Source organism: Manis pentadactyla, chromosome 2 (genome assembly GCF_030020395.1).
Source record: "Manis pentadactyla isolate mManPen7 chromosome 2, mManPen7.hap1, whole genome shotgun sequence".
In the NCBI taxonomy this organism is placed as follows: Eukaryota; Metazoa; Chordata; class Mammalia; order Pholidota; family Manidae; genus Manis; species Manis pentadactyla.
This window is the reverse complement of record NC_080020.1, coordinates 44,907,344-44,923,080: the sequence shown is the minus strand read 5'-3', so window position 1 is coordinate 44,923,080 and position 15,737 is coordinate 44,907,344. Positions and strand designations below refer to the sequence as shown.

The following is a 15,737-nucleotide window of genomic DNA, read 5'->3' as shown; positions in this document are numbered from 1 at the left end:
ACAGAAATCACCTTCTAATCTGATTCAAGTGAAAAAAATCAGGCTGCAAAAGGCTGCTACAGATTACATGATGGATTGTCACTGGGAGTGAAAAAGCTAGGACAGGTGGGTAAGAGATGGACTCCAACATTTAGAAACACATTTGCACGGTACTTATTAAGATGTGGGAAGGTATGGACATTAAATTGTCATGACAAAAAATATTCTGTAACTCTGGGAAACAACTATTTGGAGGGGTAGGGCAGGCCTTTTTCTTATGAGATTTTAGGATAATATTTGGCACCTTTAGCTATTTGACCAAGTAAAGGGCAAGTAATAGGAAAAGAAACAGTGCTACTTTATTAAAATACTGAGTTTTATTTCACATGTATATTTTTGTCTCCCCACCATTTCCATTTGTCTGACCACCAACACTACTATGTCCTATCATAACATTCCATACATACTTAAAACCAAGCAAAGGGTGGAGTTCCATCTTTAAAAACTAAACAGGCATTTTGGACAACACATTCTTGGCAATGGAACCAGGACAACATTTATCAGACTTGGTAAGGAAAGTTCTCACTCTGCATTATAAAAAGGACAGCCAGGTATCAACTGTTACAGAAATGAAATAAGACGGAAAAGTTTAACAAACTGTTTAAACTATTTTCTTAAAGAGACTTCCTCCACTGCCAGAGATCTTGAATAGCCTGGAAAAAAAAAAAAAAAAGAAATGTGGTTAAAGAACCACAACACTTTATAGGCACCAATAAATTAAATTATGTCTCTTTTTGTAGTTTAACATTTTTCATTCTACCACCAAAAAGGTTCACTCTCAATAAGTAAGAATTGATTTCAAGGAAATTTATACTGACATAATTTCAAACACTTTAATTCAGACATAATGTCATTCTTTGTAAGCATATACATGTAATAGCTTAGCTCTAAGTTGTGGAAATCAAGTGGAAGGGCACAGACCAGTTTGGCCCATGCTGCCTTATCGCCATATACTTTCTGGATGCCAGATTCAGCATATGAAAATAAAGAACAGAGAGTTAAATATTTATTTCTAAGCCTATGTGATAAATACTAAAATTGTTTAATCTGAAACTACATCTTTCTCTTTGCATCTTTCATTGTATTTCCCTGATGTAAATGAATCTCAAGTTTGTTTTCTGCAGAATTTGCTTATAAAATTCCTTATAGTCTGTGTTCCATTTACACTGTTAACATACGTTCTAGTGATCACGTTCAAGTTATCTCATTGTCCACTGAACATTCATTAATGACAATATGCTCAACATTAGCATGAGATGGTATATTTAACATGTTTTGCCATAGTAACTACTCAGCAATTTACACCATCATCTTCCATTATGTAACTTCCTTTTCCATTTTTGAGATCTACCAATCCAAAATGTGGCCTACTTACCAAAAAAATTAAAAGAAAGTCCCTGTCCATTTCTATATCCTCCTTCAAAAGACTCTACTTTTTCTCAGGCTGCTATCTATTTGGTAACATCCATGTGAAAGAATCATACTCTTCTGGTGATAAAAGACCACTTTTAAACAGTCATGGTTAAGTACACAATTAATTATTAACATCAAGTTGGCATCCTTCCCTATTCGTAAATAATGTTTTAAAGAACAATTTTGATGTTTTTGTCATCTTTTGAAGGATTCGAGATCCCTTTAAAGCAATGGAGTATTTCAGAGTTTGCTCTTAATTTACATACTCCTACTGTTAAAAGAGACATTTAAAACTATGAACAAGAAATAAGTATACTTTACTCAATGGATTATTAAAGATATCAGTCACCAAGAACTGTGAGGGCCTTTTCTCTAATCATGACCTCAGTGCCTCAAATAGGATTCTCTCAACTAAAACATAGCCACTGCATTTCAAATCCAAGGAAATTAAATACCAAATGTCAATTATCACAAAAATCCTCCCTTGGCTCATTCAGTTCAGCATAAATACTGAAGAAAAATCTCATGATACTCCCACATCAAAATAAACCTCAGATGCTGCCTGACTAGCATTATCTAGAATGTGAGCAGGACAGCAAATGCCTTCTGTAGAATCAATTCATGCTTTGCTTCAACTCTGAGTAAACATTGTTTGCATGCACCCTTAAACATTCACCAAAACTTCTCTCCACAAAAAGCAGTACTTTGCATTAACTCTGAACTAAAGAGTTTCTGCAAAAATTTGCTGTTAGTTCTCATGTCCAATCTAGAAGGGATTCTAGTAGCCAAACCCTCATAAGCAACTCTTTCACAATAGTAAAAGCAATGGGAAAATAGTATAAGCAATGGGAAAAGTTTACCAGCATCTATCTGTAGCTATGCCATAAAAAAGTGAGGCATTTTGAGTTTTGATAATCTCTATAATAAACTAAGCCATTATGTTTTTTTTTAATTACTGCAGAAATTCCATCCTGGCACTTGAAATTATGCTTTCAGTTTTAGAGTCAAAAAATACTTCTGACTGCAGTCACTTCAGTTGCAAGAATGTTACGCTGTTGTGGAAGGCCCTTAACACTTTGCGACTACTTCACCTTCACCTCAGTTTTGCTTAATCAAAAATTCTATTTTAACCTGTCTGGTGCTAGTTTAAGGAATCACCTATCTTATGCTTACCTATTAGTACATGCTAGTTTATATCAGACTTTCCATCATTTTCTATATTGAGCTAAGAAGCACCTACTAGAGTTTCAAAAGGATTTTTTATATTTAATAAATGTCCACTATTTCAGAAAATTCACACAACTTTTCACTTGCATTTTGGGGTCCAAATACACACAAAGAAACAAATAGCAACCAAAAGAATCAAACAGATTGAATCTGATCATCTAACAGCCATATCAATCAAGGCTGAACTCGCAACAGTAAACAGGTGTTGAACCAACCATTCAAAGGGTTTCAAACCTGAGGAAAATAGTGCTGCCACTTAAGTGCGTACCAAATACTGGGAAAAAATTGCTTAACCAGCAAATTTCTTAATTTGGTTAAAGGACAACCTGGAGAGTCCTGACAAAAACCACTGAACACAGGATACATCCTGTATATACATGACACCTAGCAACCCTGTAATTGCTTTTACATTTTCCTTCACAACCCGTGAGTCGACTCTCAGACAGCAAAATAAATGCAAGAATTTTCTTTTGACAAAATCCCTTCATGAGTAAGAAATACACAATCTAACAGTGGAATCAAGCTAATATTATTAGCTACAATGTGGCTTCTGCTCCCAGATTTCACACTTTAATTTCAGCACAACATGCTTCTCTTAAGCTCTATGGAGAACAATGGTCTCTGCCAACTCACAAGAAGGCAAAGACCAGCCCAAGTGGCCAAATGGAGCAGGAAGGAAAACCACAACTTGTTTCTTTGGCCAACATAGTACCAAAGTTAACACTGAATCCAGTAACCAAGAGAAAATTTATCAACTGTATAAAAGCTGGGGAAAATGTACTAAAAAAGTTTATCTTCTCAGTCTCTGTCAACTAAATTCTTAAGAGTTTCCATGTATTTAATCTGAAGTATTGTCTGTGGTCAGGAACCTTTCAAAAGAAACCAACATTAAAAGCGACTAAAAGAACCATTAATAAATCACAGAAAATTGGATTTGGTCATGTCTCCCAAATTCACTTACCTCCTGGTCAGTCATCCGGAAACAATTCTTCACGTAATTGATGAACTTGGCTTCCACTTTGGGAAGAGAACCACCCTATTGAAACAAAAGCATTATTAAGGGTAAGTACAGAATCAGTGTTTCTGAGAGATGTCATTGTGAAATTCAGCACAGATGTACATACCATCACATGGACCACTGGTTTATTCCTTATTCCCTCAACCCTTTCATGCTGCACTCAAGACTCCTCAAGGTACTCAAATGTCAACTACCTATTATCTAACATCTTGTTTTATCACCACCTTCTACCACTCAGAACCAAATACAATGTACACCCTTTTTGAGTACCATATACACAAGTGATTGAAGTGTTAAGAGATTTATCAATACATAGAACTTAGGTCCAGTACAGAGAAAACCTGGAGTCCATCTAGAGGGTACACAAGGCCAAATGGGGGAAAAAAATTAGTTTTACCCTTCACTCATACCTGTGAAATTTCCTTTAATTATGACATAGGGAAGACACCACAGTAGTTATTAGATCAAATTATTTTCAAAGTATTTCATCACCAAATATTTTCAAAGCATTAAGTTATAAATCCCTTGAAATGTGTACACTTATCACCACTTTGGAATTACTTAATGTACTAAGCATATCAATTTTACCTATTTTATAACTAACTTGATTTTTCTTGTAACCTGAAATCAAGGTTTCACTATGTCCAAGGTTAAGGGATCAGGTACGATCTAAGATACTTAATTGCCTCTGTCACTTAGAAAATAAACCTTACTACGATTTCCGTTTTTAAATTATTGTCACATACATTCTTATTTGATTCATTCAAATATTTATTGAGTAGCTAGGGAGATACACAGGTGATTAAAATAGGGTCAAAGAGGCGAGGCAAATGCGCAAGTAATAGAAAGCAAAATATAAGGGTCACTGAATCAAAGCAGTCAACAGAAGTGCTTTAAGGAGTTCAAAAGTGAGATTGCTTCCCGCCTGAAAGGGGGTGGGGGGTGAGTGGAAGGTCAGGAAAGGGGATTGAGATTAAAAATAGAAGACTTCAGTCTGGATTGTTGATGATACCCCGTATGGGCTATATTTCTCTCCTCTTTCTCTCTCTCCCCATCTTTGGGCTTAATTTACCAGTAGTGCCCAGGATTGTTCAATGCGCCTGTAATTAAATCAAGGAGATAGGACCACATTAAAATAGGGGGCAGGAGTATCTAAAAGATGTCATTTAGCATTGTATGCAAGGTATAAAAATAAAGCAGTGATACCAGGAAGGCTAAGTTTACAGTAGTACTACAGAAAAACAAGAACATCCTGGTTTCTATAATGTTATTTTCCTAATTGGATTTTCACTGCATAAGGAAAGGATATCTATTGAAGTCATTCATGCAGAACCTAGAGAGCACAGGAAAAACATGGGGAAGGATGTCAGCAACTTTTCTTTACCATCCCACAATTATTCTTACTATAATTGGAGTTTAAAATTATTATTTGCAGAATTAAAGCATCTCTCCTATGTGGTTCAAGACATTTAAACAGATTATCCCATATTCTACAAGTCCAGAGTTCATTCAAAAGTTTCTTAAGTTTAGCCCCCTAGTCAAGTTAAGTAGCAGTATGGGAGCTAACCTCACACAGTTTAGTATTTCAGACAAAAGGAGCCCAAATGCAAGCATATTAGTCACTCATAAATTCAAGGTATTACTACATGTATTGACTGGTGGGTGACACCTGGTGTAAAAGGCAAACAGAAATGACTCAATTTGTTGGAAAATGTTTTTAACTAGAGTCAATCATAATTTTTTAAAAACTCCAAACAGCCAAAGACAAAGGCTCTATTTTTCCAGCTGTTTGGAATTTTTTAAGTCTCACGCGCCCTCTGACGGTTATGTAGTATCTTACAGAGGGGAACCGGCAGGCTAAGGGAAATGTTTATCTCATTTTAATACCAATGAATCTCCTTTCTTTCATAATGCAAAATAAGAGCACATGTAACTTCAAATATGGGGGATGGGGGGTGGACATGAACCCACCAAAGGTTATAAATGAATGTTAAGTAACTAGTTATCAAATTAAAAAAAAAAACACACTACAAAAGGAGCAAGTACATTAAGAATTAAAAAGTGTACAACAGTCCTGTTCTAAACCCTCGGAAAAAGTAATTTGAGGGAGAAGGGAATAAATCTACCTAGTTTAAGAAAGATAAATCTTACTTTTTCTATACTTGCTTGCATTTTTGCTTTAATGTCTTCTACAGAACTAGGTCCTTTTGGTGTTTTAGGACTTTTTTCTTGTTTTTTGAAGGATTCTTGACCCTAGGGAAAAAGGTTGGAATTTGAAAATGTTCTTAAAGTACAGCTCTTAAGACCCATCCTACCTATATTTTCTCAATAAGTAAAATTCTTACAATCTTCCTTATAAAAAGAGAGTACACAACCTGAATTGAGTTGCTATTATAAATTAATTCATGCCTGAAGAACTTTTTGTTCTTATTCATTCCTTAATAGGAATAGCATGAACTTACATTTATATTAATCACCAGGTCAGTTCTATATTTACAGGATAACCATCAAAAATTAAACCAGAAAGGCAAGAACTAAGTCAGAAAGTCATTGCAGTTTGATGCCTGAGACCCATCCCAGAACTTTTTAAAATGATAATCTCCAAGCCTAGTTATTAGTGAGTTCTTTTCCAGGCTCCCTACTTGACTAATATGCAGTCAGGTGTCATAAACTCTGTGCTATGCAGTATATATACCTCTCAAAAGCAAGATTCTTTATAAAGGAAGAAGGTAACTGTTTCACAATAAAAATCTTTGTGCTGTCGCCCTCCTCCACTAGGAAGTCCAGCAGCTATATATATACATACATACATACATATATATATATAAACGATCATTACCAAAAAGCAGATTTTAGCTCTTTAAATATACCACTTACAGGTTTCTCCAAAGGCCTACCAAATTTCACACTAGATTTTTCCACAGTAGTACTTTTAACTTTTCTAACTACTTCAATGAAGCCTGTACTTTTTAATGTATGCTGCCACTTACTTTTGATCTCGGTGTTGATGGTTTTGAGTCTTTTCCATTCTGGTTTGATTTTTGTGCATTTTTGGCTGGAGTGTCTCGTACAGACTGCAATTAGAAAGTCTTAAATCAACGCATACCCCAAATAACAGACGTTATCAGTGCAAATAAAACTGCCCCAAACCATGAGAAGAAAAGAAGCTGAGATGAAACAATCATTTTAATGAAGGCTGCAAAAGAGCTAACAAAGGGAGAAGGCCCACAAGGATAAAGAAAAAAGCTCCTTCCTCACTTTTATTTAGGAAAGCTTTAAGGGAAGTCCTAACCCAAGACCAAGTTGTGAGATCATAATCACCTCCCAAGCCAGCTTTCACTAAGTACAAAATAAGCAAGTAACACATAAAAATTCCTGTTTTTGGCTATTTCTGTCTGACAATCTTGGAGTGAGTTCTTTTCCAGGCTCTTACAGCATTGCATCCTACTTACTTTCTTTACTGGAGCTTTTTCTTCAGCTTCCTCATCATCAAAATCATCATCATCATCACTACAAATGAAGGTAAGTCATTAATACTGATTCAATTAAATAAATCCGTAAGTCTACCTAGAAATTGGATGAATCTCCAAGTTTAATCAATCAAGACATTAAGAACTTCAGTGGCCACCTCTCTTCAAATTAGTCTAGATTCAACCTAATCCCTAAAAAGAATCCCAGCTCCCTTTCTCTGTAGAAACTGATTGTAAAATTCATATTGAAATTCAAGGAATGAAGTAGCCAAAACAATCTTGAAAGAAGGTTGGAGGATTCACACTTTAAGATTTCAAACAAATCTACAAAAACCACACAGCAACAGAATCAAGACAGTACTCTACTGGTGTTAAAGAGAAACCTACATGGATAGAGTGGTAGTGAAGAGTTCAGAAATAAAACCACACGTGTTCTATGGTAATTATTTTCAAGAGAGAACCAAAACCATTCAAAGAGATGTCTTTAACAAATGGTGCCGAGACAACTGGACAGCCACACACAAAATAACGAAGTTGACCCCCTACCTTATACCATATACAAAAAATTTTAAATCAATCAAAATCTAAACATAAGAGCTCAACTATAAAACTTTTAGAAGATTTGGCAATGGCTCCTTAGGTTTGACACCAAAAAGTTGAAGCATCAAAATAAACTGAACTTCACAAAAATTTTAAAAACTTTTGTGCAAAGGGCACCTCAAAGTGGAAAGACACCCACAGAATAGAAGAAAATTTCTGCAAATCTTCTGATAAGGGACTTACTACTCCAAGACATACAAAAAAATCCTGTATCTCAGTCACTTAAGTACTGGTAACATGCTACACAGAAGGATCTTAAAAATGCTGTTAAGTGAATGAAACCAGTCATAAAAAAAGCACATATTCAATGATTCCATTTAAATGCAACATCACAAATGGGCACATCTATAAAAAGATGAAGTACATTAATTAGTGGTTGACTAGAGCTGGAGAAGACTGAGTTAATAGTATGGTCTTTTGAGGTGATATAATGTTCTGAAATTGTGATGGCTGCACAACCGTGCATGTACTAAAAAACTACTGAATTGTGAATCGAAACAAGAATCCCATCCCTGGAGAAGTCCACAGAAATCTGTATTAGTAAACTGAAATTGTAAAGATCCTGTTTTGATTACCTCACAAACCAATTATATATTTACCAAAATGGTTCTCTTCCACACCAGTCTCTAAATTTAACAGGAGCAACTTCATCTATGTTCAACCAAAGAAAATGCCTATCTTTCCAACACGTCAGTAAAATTTGCTGTTAACTAGATCAAGCATCATATATAAAACCATATAGACAGTCCTTTTAAGTCATAACAGTGATTTTGTGAATTTTGGCCTTAGAACCCAATTCCGGCATGTGTCTCCCTATACTAGAAATAAGATGACTATGATTATATCATCATTAATTTATTAGGATTTCCTACCATAGTAGGAAAAGGGGTGTTTTTAATGGAGAGAACCACACACTGGTTCAGTCTACACCTTTTCATGTACTAAATGGTCTTCAGCTTTCTTGTTTGCATCAATAGCAGTTAACTAATCCTGTATCATACCTTTTCATCCCACAACAGGACCCATTCATTTCCCTTTTACCTTGCAGGTTATTTTATCTTCCAGGACCATTTCCACACAATAACAATTTCAGCTAACACACCTTGAGGCATCTTTTCAGTTTCAGTGCCACCTAACCAATGAATTTTCTAAAACTTGTTATTCTCAAGGCATCCATTAACTGTCCCTACCTATGCATATATGATTATCCTTCATTCCCTTTCGACAACACCTCCAGTTTTCATCCCACTCTTCACTACCTAACTTAAAAACAAGTTACATCAAACATTGTGGTTGTCAGGGAATATTCCCATTTTAAAGTCAGGAAATCTTTCAAAGCCAAGCAGAATCAAGATACCAAATCAGGTCCTACTCCAAAGCCTTACAGGACAGGTTTGTCACCAAAGTTATCAGTGAATATATTATTGGACACAGACATGTAAACCTATGCAAAGACAACTTGAAAACACTGAAAACTAGGTAAACACTCAAAGTCCACTTAACTAAGCACCGTACACTGTACATATTTCTCATTTGTTCTAAGCCCATTTCCCATTCTTTTGCAGTGTATTTTCTTACTAATGGTAAAGTAGTAGCAGTTTATTCAGTTTAAGTTGGACATGCCAGTAATTATGAATTTAAGCACTCAAGTATTTCAGTCTTTTCCTACTTCCTGCCTTTAATGTGATGCTCAAAAGGCTTCTTAAAGAATGAATTCCTTGGCTAGTTGAGGTTACTGAAAACCTAACTTCAAGAGTTGATCATTAATTAGTGCATATTCTTTTAGATTCTATTTGAACTATGTTTTCAATAAATATACACGGATTAATCTGGGAACTCAGGGACAAAGTTGAAGGCAACTAAAAAAACTCAATGTATTTGAATTACTGATGTTACTGTATACAGATAAGACCAATTAAACAGAACTTTATTCCATAGTGTGCACGTAACTATTTACTTTAGCCTGATCTAATTTTAATAAACACATCAAATCCTGTTTCCAACCATATTGTAAATTCTTCACAAAAATCACCTCTTCTAGAATCTTACTTCATCATTAAGGAGCAGAGAACCATAGGCCAAACAATACTTTGTGGGAAGAAAAAAAAAAAATTCTAAGTGACCACTTAAAAGACAGCTGTAGCTCTTCAGATTTCCCCCCTCAATCCATTTATTACAATCTGTTCAGTGTAAAATACACTGGAATTTGTTAGTGTAATGTATCCACTAAATCTTCCTTAGGAAAAGTACCTAGGTCAAATTTGAGAAATACTGCATCTGCCTTTTTTCTGCACTGATATCTGCAATGCACTGCCTCATTTTAAAGTACATGTCCTGATAATATCCTTTTAACTCAGCTCATTTAATCCAAGAGGACAGCCACTACCATTTAAACCTTTAATTAAAACTTGTACTTAATTCCACAGGATGACTTTGGTAAATAATATTTACAAAGCCGCACCGCACAGAACAATGTCAGGCTTCCAAGACATACTTACTCTTCATCATCATCGTCATCATCATCGTCATCGTCGTCATCTTCATCAGCAGCAATTTTTACTTTTTTCTTTAAAAAATAAAAATAAAAATAAATACACACATACACATACATACTCATGAGCAAGTGCTGATCCTAATAACCAAACTAAAGGCCAGAATAAGAATACCTCTAATTTCATCGATAATTACCTGTGGAACCTTGCTACCACTTCCAGGGGCAGAACGCTTTCCAGATATACTTAGGAGCTTCACATCCTCCTCCTCCTCTTCTTCAGACTCTCCATCTTCCTCCACAGCTAAAATAAAATTCATTATTAACCACTACTAAAACTCAAGAAAGCAAAAACTCAGGAAAAAAGGGCATTGGTAATAGTTATTACTAAAAACTGAGATTCTACTAGAAAAACAGCAAACGGAACATTTTTCTAAAAGGGGAGCTAATACTCGTTACTAGGTCTTAAATGTAAACAAAAAAACCACACAGGCTTTTCTAGTTACAAACTACCGGACTCCCACTTGAACCTGTTATAAAGACATTAGTACTAGAACTAAGCATTCTTTGTGAAGTCCAAATTGCAATAAGGGGATTAAACAGCAAAATACATAAAAATGACATACCTACTAAATGCTGTCCACTAATATGCACAGGCCCTGAACCACACTTCAACCGTAAGACCACAGGTGGTGTTATTTCAAAGCCCCCAAGAGAAACCTAAAAAGGAGAAACTTTTAAATCACTTAATACTGAGAAATAAAAGGTTAAATGTTTGGTACAAACCTGTTCATAACTGACTTACAAAAGTTTGTGTAATTAGTGTCCTAGGCAGACCATCAGCCAAATGAATAAACCTGTGAACCAGTTTTCCACCTGATAAACAAGCAGCAAACCCAAAGTTCAAGAGTTGAGTTGATCATTCAATCCCACGAAAATGCAGGTGTGACTCCTGGAAAGGCTAAATTCCCTCATCTCCTTGGCATAACACAAATGACACCTACCTTAATGCAACAGAACTAGACCTTGATATAAAATCCAAACTGTAAGCACCCTTACCGTTGGCTGTACGGACATTTTCAAAGTTGCCAGTGTTACTTTAATTGGACTGCCTTCATAATTCATTGCCTCTGCTTCAACAATGTGCAATTCATCCTTTGCACCAGCCCCTAAACTGACCTGTGAACAAAAATAGTACTTCAACTTAAGTTCCCAGTATTTTGCCATCCCCCCAAAATCTGTTTTTCAAATAACAGAATTATAAACCTTTCATTATTACCACTGAAGAAAAACTAATGTGTGCGCGATGTTGTCTTCTGGTTTTATATGATCCAGCCAATCATTTTCTCATATTCAGGAAAAAACACACAGAAATGCATTTGATGACATAGTTATATATGCCATCACCTATCCACAGTACGGATAACCTAACATTTATCAACCACCTACTTCAAATAGAACCCTGCACTATAGGCTAGTCTGTGGGGAGACAAAAAAGATGTATCACTGCCCTAAAGGGCTTTATAATGCAACTGAAGCCAAGTTTATAAACATGGAAAGATTAACAGTGTGACTGGACTTTACATGACTTCCAAATGAGTGGTAAAGATGCCAAGTTTTGTATCAGGTATACACAACAATCAATTATGAAAATTCTATTTTAAAACTTTTAAGCCACATGAAAAGAAACTAAGGGACTGAAATAAAGAATGGTTTTTTTGCAAAGTTTAAGTACCGTTCTTAGCGATAACTGGTGCTCATTTTCATCATTATCCACCTTAAAATGATAGTCTTTGTCAGCCTTTAGTTCACAACCTGTAAATGAAGAATAAAGCATTATAACAAGGAGAAAAATAACAAAAAATTTAGTGTGGGTAACGAAAAAGATAATGGTTAACCTCCGGACTGGTTTTTCACTATTGTAGCTACCAGAACGGCAGGGCATAAATATCACTTCTTGGATTTCTTTAACACATCTATAAATGACATCAATTACCATCTATACAGGGCTTCATAAAATCCACTTTTCCATTATACCATTCATTCTCAAACATTACCCTTCTTAGAAAAAACGAGCTAAAAAACTTAGTAAATCTGAAAAGCACATATCTGAAACCAATCCTAATGGACAATGTTGATGAAATCCCATTAGAACTAAAACTTTCTATAGGGGTCAACATCCATCTCCAAAGTAAAAGTAGTAAAAGAAATGACGTACATTATGTTTAGAAATTATATTTAAGGCAGGAATAGATATATATCTTAGGGACATTCCCAAAGGGTTAACACAAAAACATTTTTATATAAATTGGTCAAACACCCAGCTTTTCAAATCACCAGGAATAAAAACCTTAATGTACAGTGCACGTAATCTGCTTCCATTCCATAGACAAATTGTTTTAAAATACTGTCAGAATAAAATTTTAATTAATTTAAATAATTCCATCCACCTGCCATTTAACAGTTACTGGTACAAAGACGCTTAACTGTTACTGCTCAATTAGCATATCTCAGCATGGTATACACAGTAACAAAATAAATTTGGGTCAGGATATGCACTTACTTCAAAGCCTGATAAAAAAAAATAAATGGCTTCCATCATCAAGTTTATTAAGAATGAAAACCAAGGCAGGCTTCTCCTTAGCGGGATAGTATGTACTGGGGTCGGGAATGGAGGAATTCCAAAACCTTCGCATAAAATTACAATTTAATAGTATAGGTTTTAGTGACCCAGACTGAACCCTCTGTACATGTCCCACTACAAAAAAAAAGCTGTTTGCTCGAATGCTGCACAAAAGGCTCTACCCTACCTCGGCCAGCCTCTCTTCAAAAAAAAAAAAAAAATTAGTTATAATGCACCAGCTCTGGAGACAACTGTCCTGGTTTAGATCTAGTCTGTTTACCTACAAGTGCAACCTTCCTTAAAAATCTGTCTAGGTCTAAGCATCAGTACCGTCGTCTATAAAGTGGGCTAATTCCACCTGCCGTTGTTAGAAAAAAAGGCTATGTAAGTGAAAACTACCAGCCTGGTAAGTGATGAAGTACTTAACAAAAATCTCCAGAATCCTGGCGCTACCTACTTCGCCCGACATTTCCCGCCCAACAGCCTCAATTACGCCCCAAGATCCCAGGTTCGGAGTTGACAAGACATCCGAGAGCCCCGGATGTAGAGCCCACACCCCCCTCCTTCCCCTAACCACGTGGCAACCACGTGCTTCCAACGATTGCGGCGGCCTCACGCCGGGCCGCGCCTCCCCTCCCCCCGTAATCGGCCGAGGGACCTGGGCAGATACTTAACCCTTAAATTCGGAGACCTAAAGGCTGGAGGACAACGCCGGGCTCTATCCCCTCCCCAAGAAAGGAGGCCCATGCCTCACACCACGGACCCACATAACCTCCTGCACCACCAGCCGGGGACACAGCGACAGACACCGCACCGGCGAGGAAGCAGAAGACTATCTCATACACCCCTAGAAAAAAATAATGCCTAGAGCTCTACCATGTGCCCCAGGCAACGACGAACCCTCAGCCGGTCGGTTACACGGTACCTCCGGCCCCGGGCCTCGGAAGCCCCACGCTTCAGGTTGCCCCTCTTATCCATTACTCCGTGCTCCGGTTCTCCCCTCCTGACTCCCCATCCTTTAGACTGCAGGGCGCGGCAGCTCGCTTTTCACTCCCTCAGGCCTCTAGCCTGCTTAGCCTTCTCTGCGCCAGCCCAGGCCTCAGCAGGATTCCCACCCTCTCACCCACCCCCACCACAACCTCAAAGCCGCCAGGCCCTACACCGCCTCGCTCCAATCCCCCCCACCCCAGCAATTACCGAAAAGATAGTTCTGGGGCCTCAGGGGGCTCATGTCCATGTCCATCGAATCTTCCATGGAGTGATGGCACGCACTTAGATGGCAGAGAAAGCGGACGGAGATATCGACAGCAACGAACAAACACACAGGACGGAATCACGCCAGGGAAAGGACGCGGGCTCCCTACGCATATATATAGCACCCCGAAGATCTCGCGAGACCACCCCAAGTCCCGTCTCCGCGCGCGTGCTCAGGAGCCCCCTCCTCGGACAGGCGCCCTCCTGCGCAAGCGCTCTTCAACACCACTTCTTTCTACCTCGCCTCCCCACCTCCTCCAGGTACTTCGCGGGCTCCCATCGACCATGCGCACTCGCACCCTGGCCCCACCCCCTCCACCGCTACCGCCTGTGCGCACGCGTCCTTTCCTCTGGTGGCGCCGGCCGCCCGCCTCCAGTCCTTCCACGTCCTCGCCAGCTCTGGCGCGCAGGGCAGCTTCCAAGAGCCTCCGCAGCCCACCCTGCAAAATGGCGGCGGTAGGTCGTAGCCTTGTTAGGTATGGAGGTGCTGTTCTAAGTGAGCCAGCTTGAAGCTCGATTCCTCTTTTTACATCCCCTGGTGCCTCGCGGGCCTCCAAACAGTCATAATAACCACTTTGGGATTTTTGACTTGCCTGAAGGCCTTCGCTCAGAGTTCATTGTTTCCCCAAAGTTAAAACTTCAGGTGCCAGAGACAGAGTAGATTACAGATTATTCTTCATTGGGGAGAAAAACTGTAGCTGCAAGCCAGACTTACTCAAATCAACTGTTTTTATAGCTCTGCCTTTTCTGAAGAAACATCTCCCAAGTTGAAATTTCTCAATTTAATGTCATTTGGGTCCAAAAGGGGACTGAGACAGCCTCTTTATGAGCAGGGCAGGAACCAAGCCTGGTTGATTTCTCCAGACACACAGGGTTTTAAAAGAGCTTTACAGCTACAATATGTCCCCACATAAGGTCCTGTGAGGCAGACGTGACTATCCCCACTTTGGAGACAAGGAAACAGATCTAGAGAGAGAGGAAATATGGTGAGGTGAAGTGGTGAGACTGGGTTCTTCAGCTCCAAGTCTAATACTAACGTCACTCTGAAAGAGCGCTCAGGGCTATGTGTGGGTCCAATCTCTGAGGCAGGGCAGTTCCTAACATTCCTAAGAAAGTTTTGACCTGTAAATAAAGCATAGAACTTGTAAGAAATGCACAAACCTTAATTGGACTCAGGGAATAAGCCTGGAAATTAGCATTCTAAATAAACAAACTACACCTTGACAATCTCAGGACTTCTCTCTCCTGCAGCTCCCTGGGCACTGGTGAGGATCCCCCAGTACCTTTTTTGCATGAACAGATCAAGCGAAATAGGTAAGGAATAAAAATAATGACAGCAATAACCCTACCCCCTTTTCTCCAAATGCAGTCTAGTTGGGAAGAGAAACTATAATATACATGAACCAGTTATTAATTACAGAATCAACATTCTGAACTTGGAGAAGTCAATGAGACCAATATGCCAGTGGGGCCAAGCTGTTCCCCACCCCTAACTGAAGAAGAGTCTCCACCAGCCTGGTTCTTGCCTGGTTCTTCGATCTTTTGGGATTTCAAGTATGACCAGTTGCTAGAGAAAATCCTGAGATTTGGAACGGTTTCTAT

The 15,737-nt window shown here is 38.2% G+C and overlaps 1 protein-coding gene across 2 annotated transcripts; it reads right to left on the bottom strand.

Moving 5' to 3' along the window:
* Positions 1-334: 334 nt before the first annotated feature.
* NPM1 (nucleophosmin 1) lies at positions 335-14,243 on the bottom strand. Of its 2 annotated transcripts, XM_036884729.2 has the most exons (11): positions 14,079-14,243; positions 11,994-12,073; positions 11,318-11,437; positions 10,885-10,978; positions 10,456-10,562; positions 10,266-10,333; positions 7,150-7,207; positions 6,688-6,771; positions 5,849-5,950; positions 3,641-3,715; positions 335-692 (listed from the first exon to the last, which is right to left on the bottom strand). In XM_036884729.2, exons 1-11 carry the CDS (start codon positions 14,134-14,136, stop codon positions 654-656), a joined length of 885 nt encoding a protein of 294 aa, XP_036740624.1. In that variant the 5' UTR covers positions 14,137-14,243; the 3' UTR covers positions 335-653. The 2 variants fall into 2 exon arrangements, with proteins under 2 accessions (XP_036740624.1, XP_036740626.1); XM_036884731.2 differs by lacking the exons at positions 335-692; positions 3,641-3,715 and adding an exon at positions 4,445-4,797.
* Positions 14,244-15,737: the final 1,494 nt, after the last annotated feature.

What these genes read in the sequence shown, in the direction of transcription:
- NPM1 (XM_036884729.2), bottom strand. Translation starts at nt 14,136, where the DNA reads ATGGAAGATTCGATGGACATGGACATGAGCCCCCTGAGGCCCCAGAAC. An exon ending in AAATGTCCGTACAGCCAACG is followed by an intron (nt 10,979 to 11,317) that starts GTAAGGGTGCTT and finishes TCTCCTTTTTAG; the next exon opens with GTTTCTCTTGGGGGCTTTGA. An exon ending in GTGGTAGCAAGGTTCCACAG is followed by an intron (nt 10,334 to 10,455) that starts GTAATTATCGAT and finishes TATTTTTTAAAG; the next exon opens with AAAAAAGTAAAAATTGCTGC.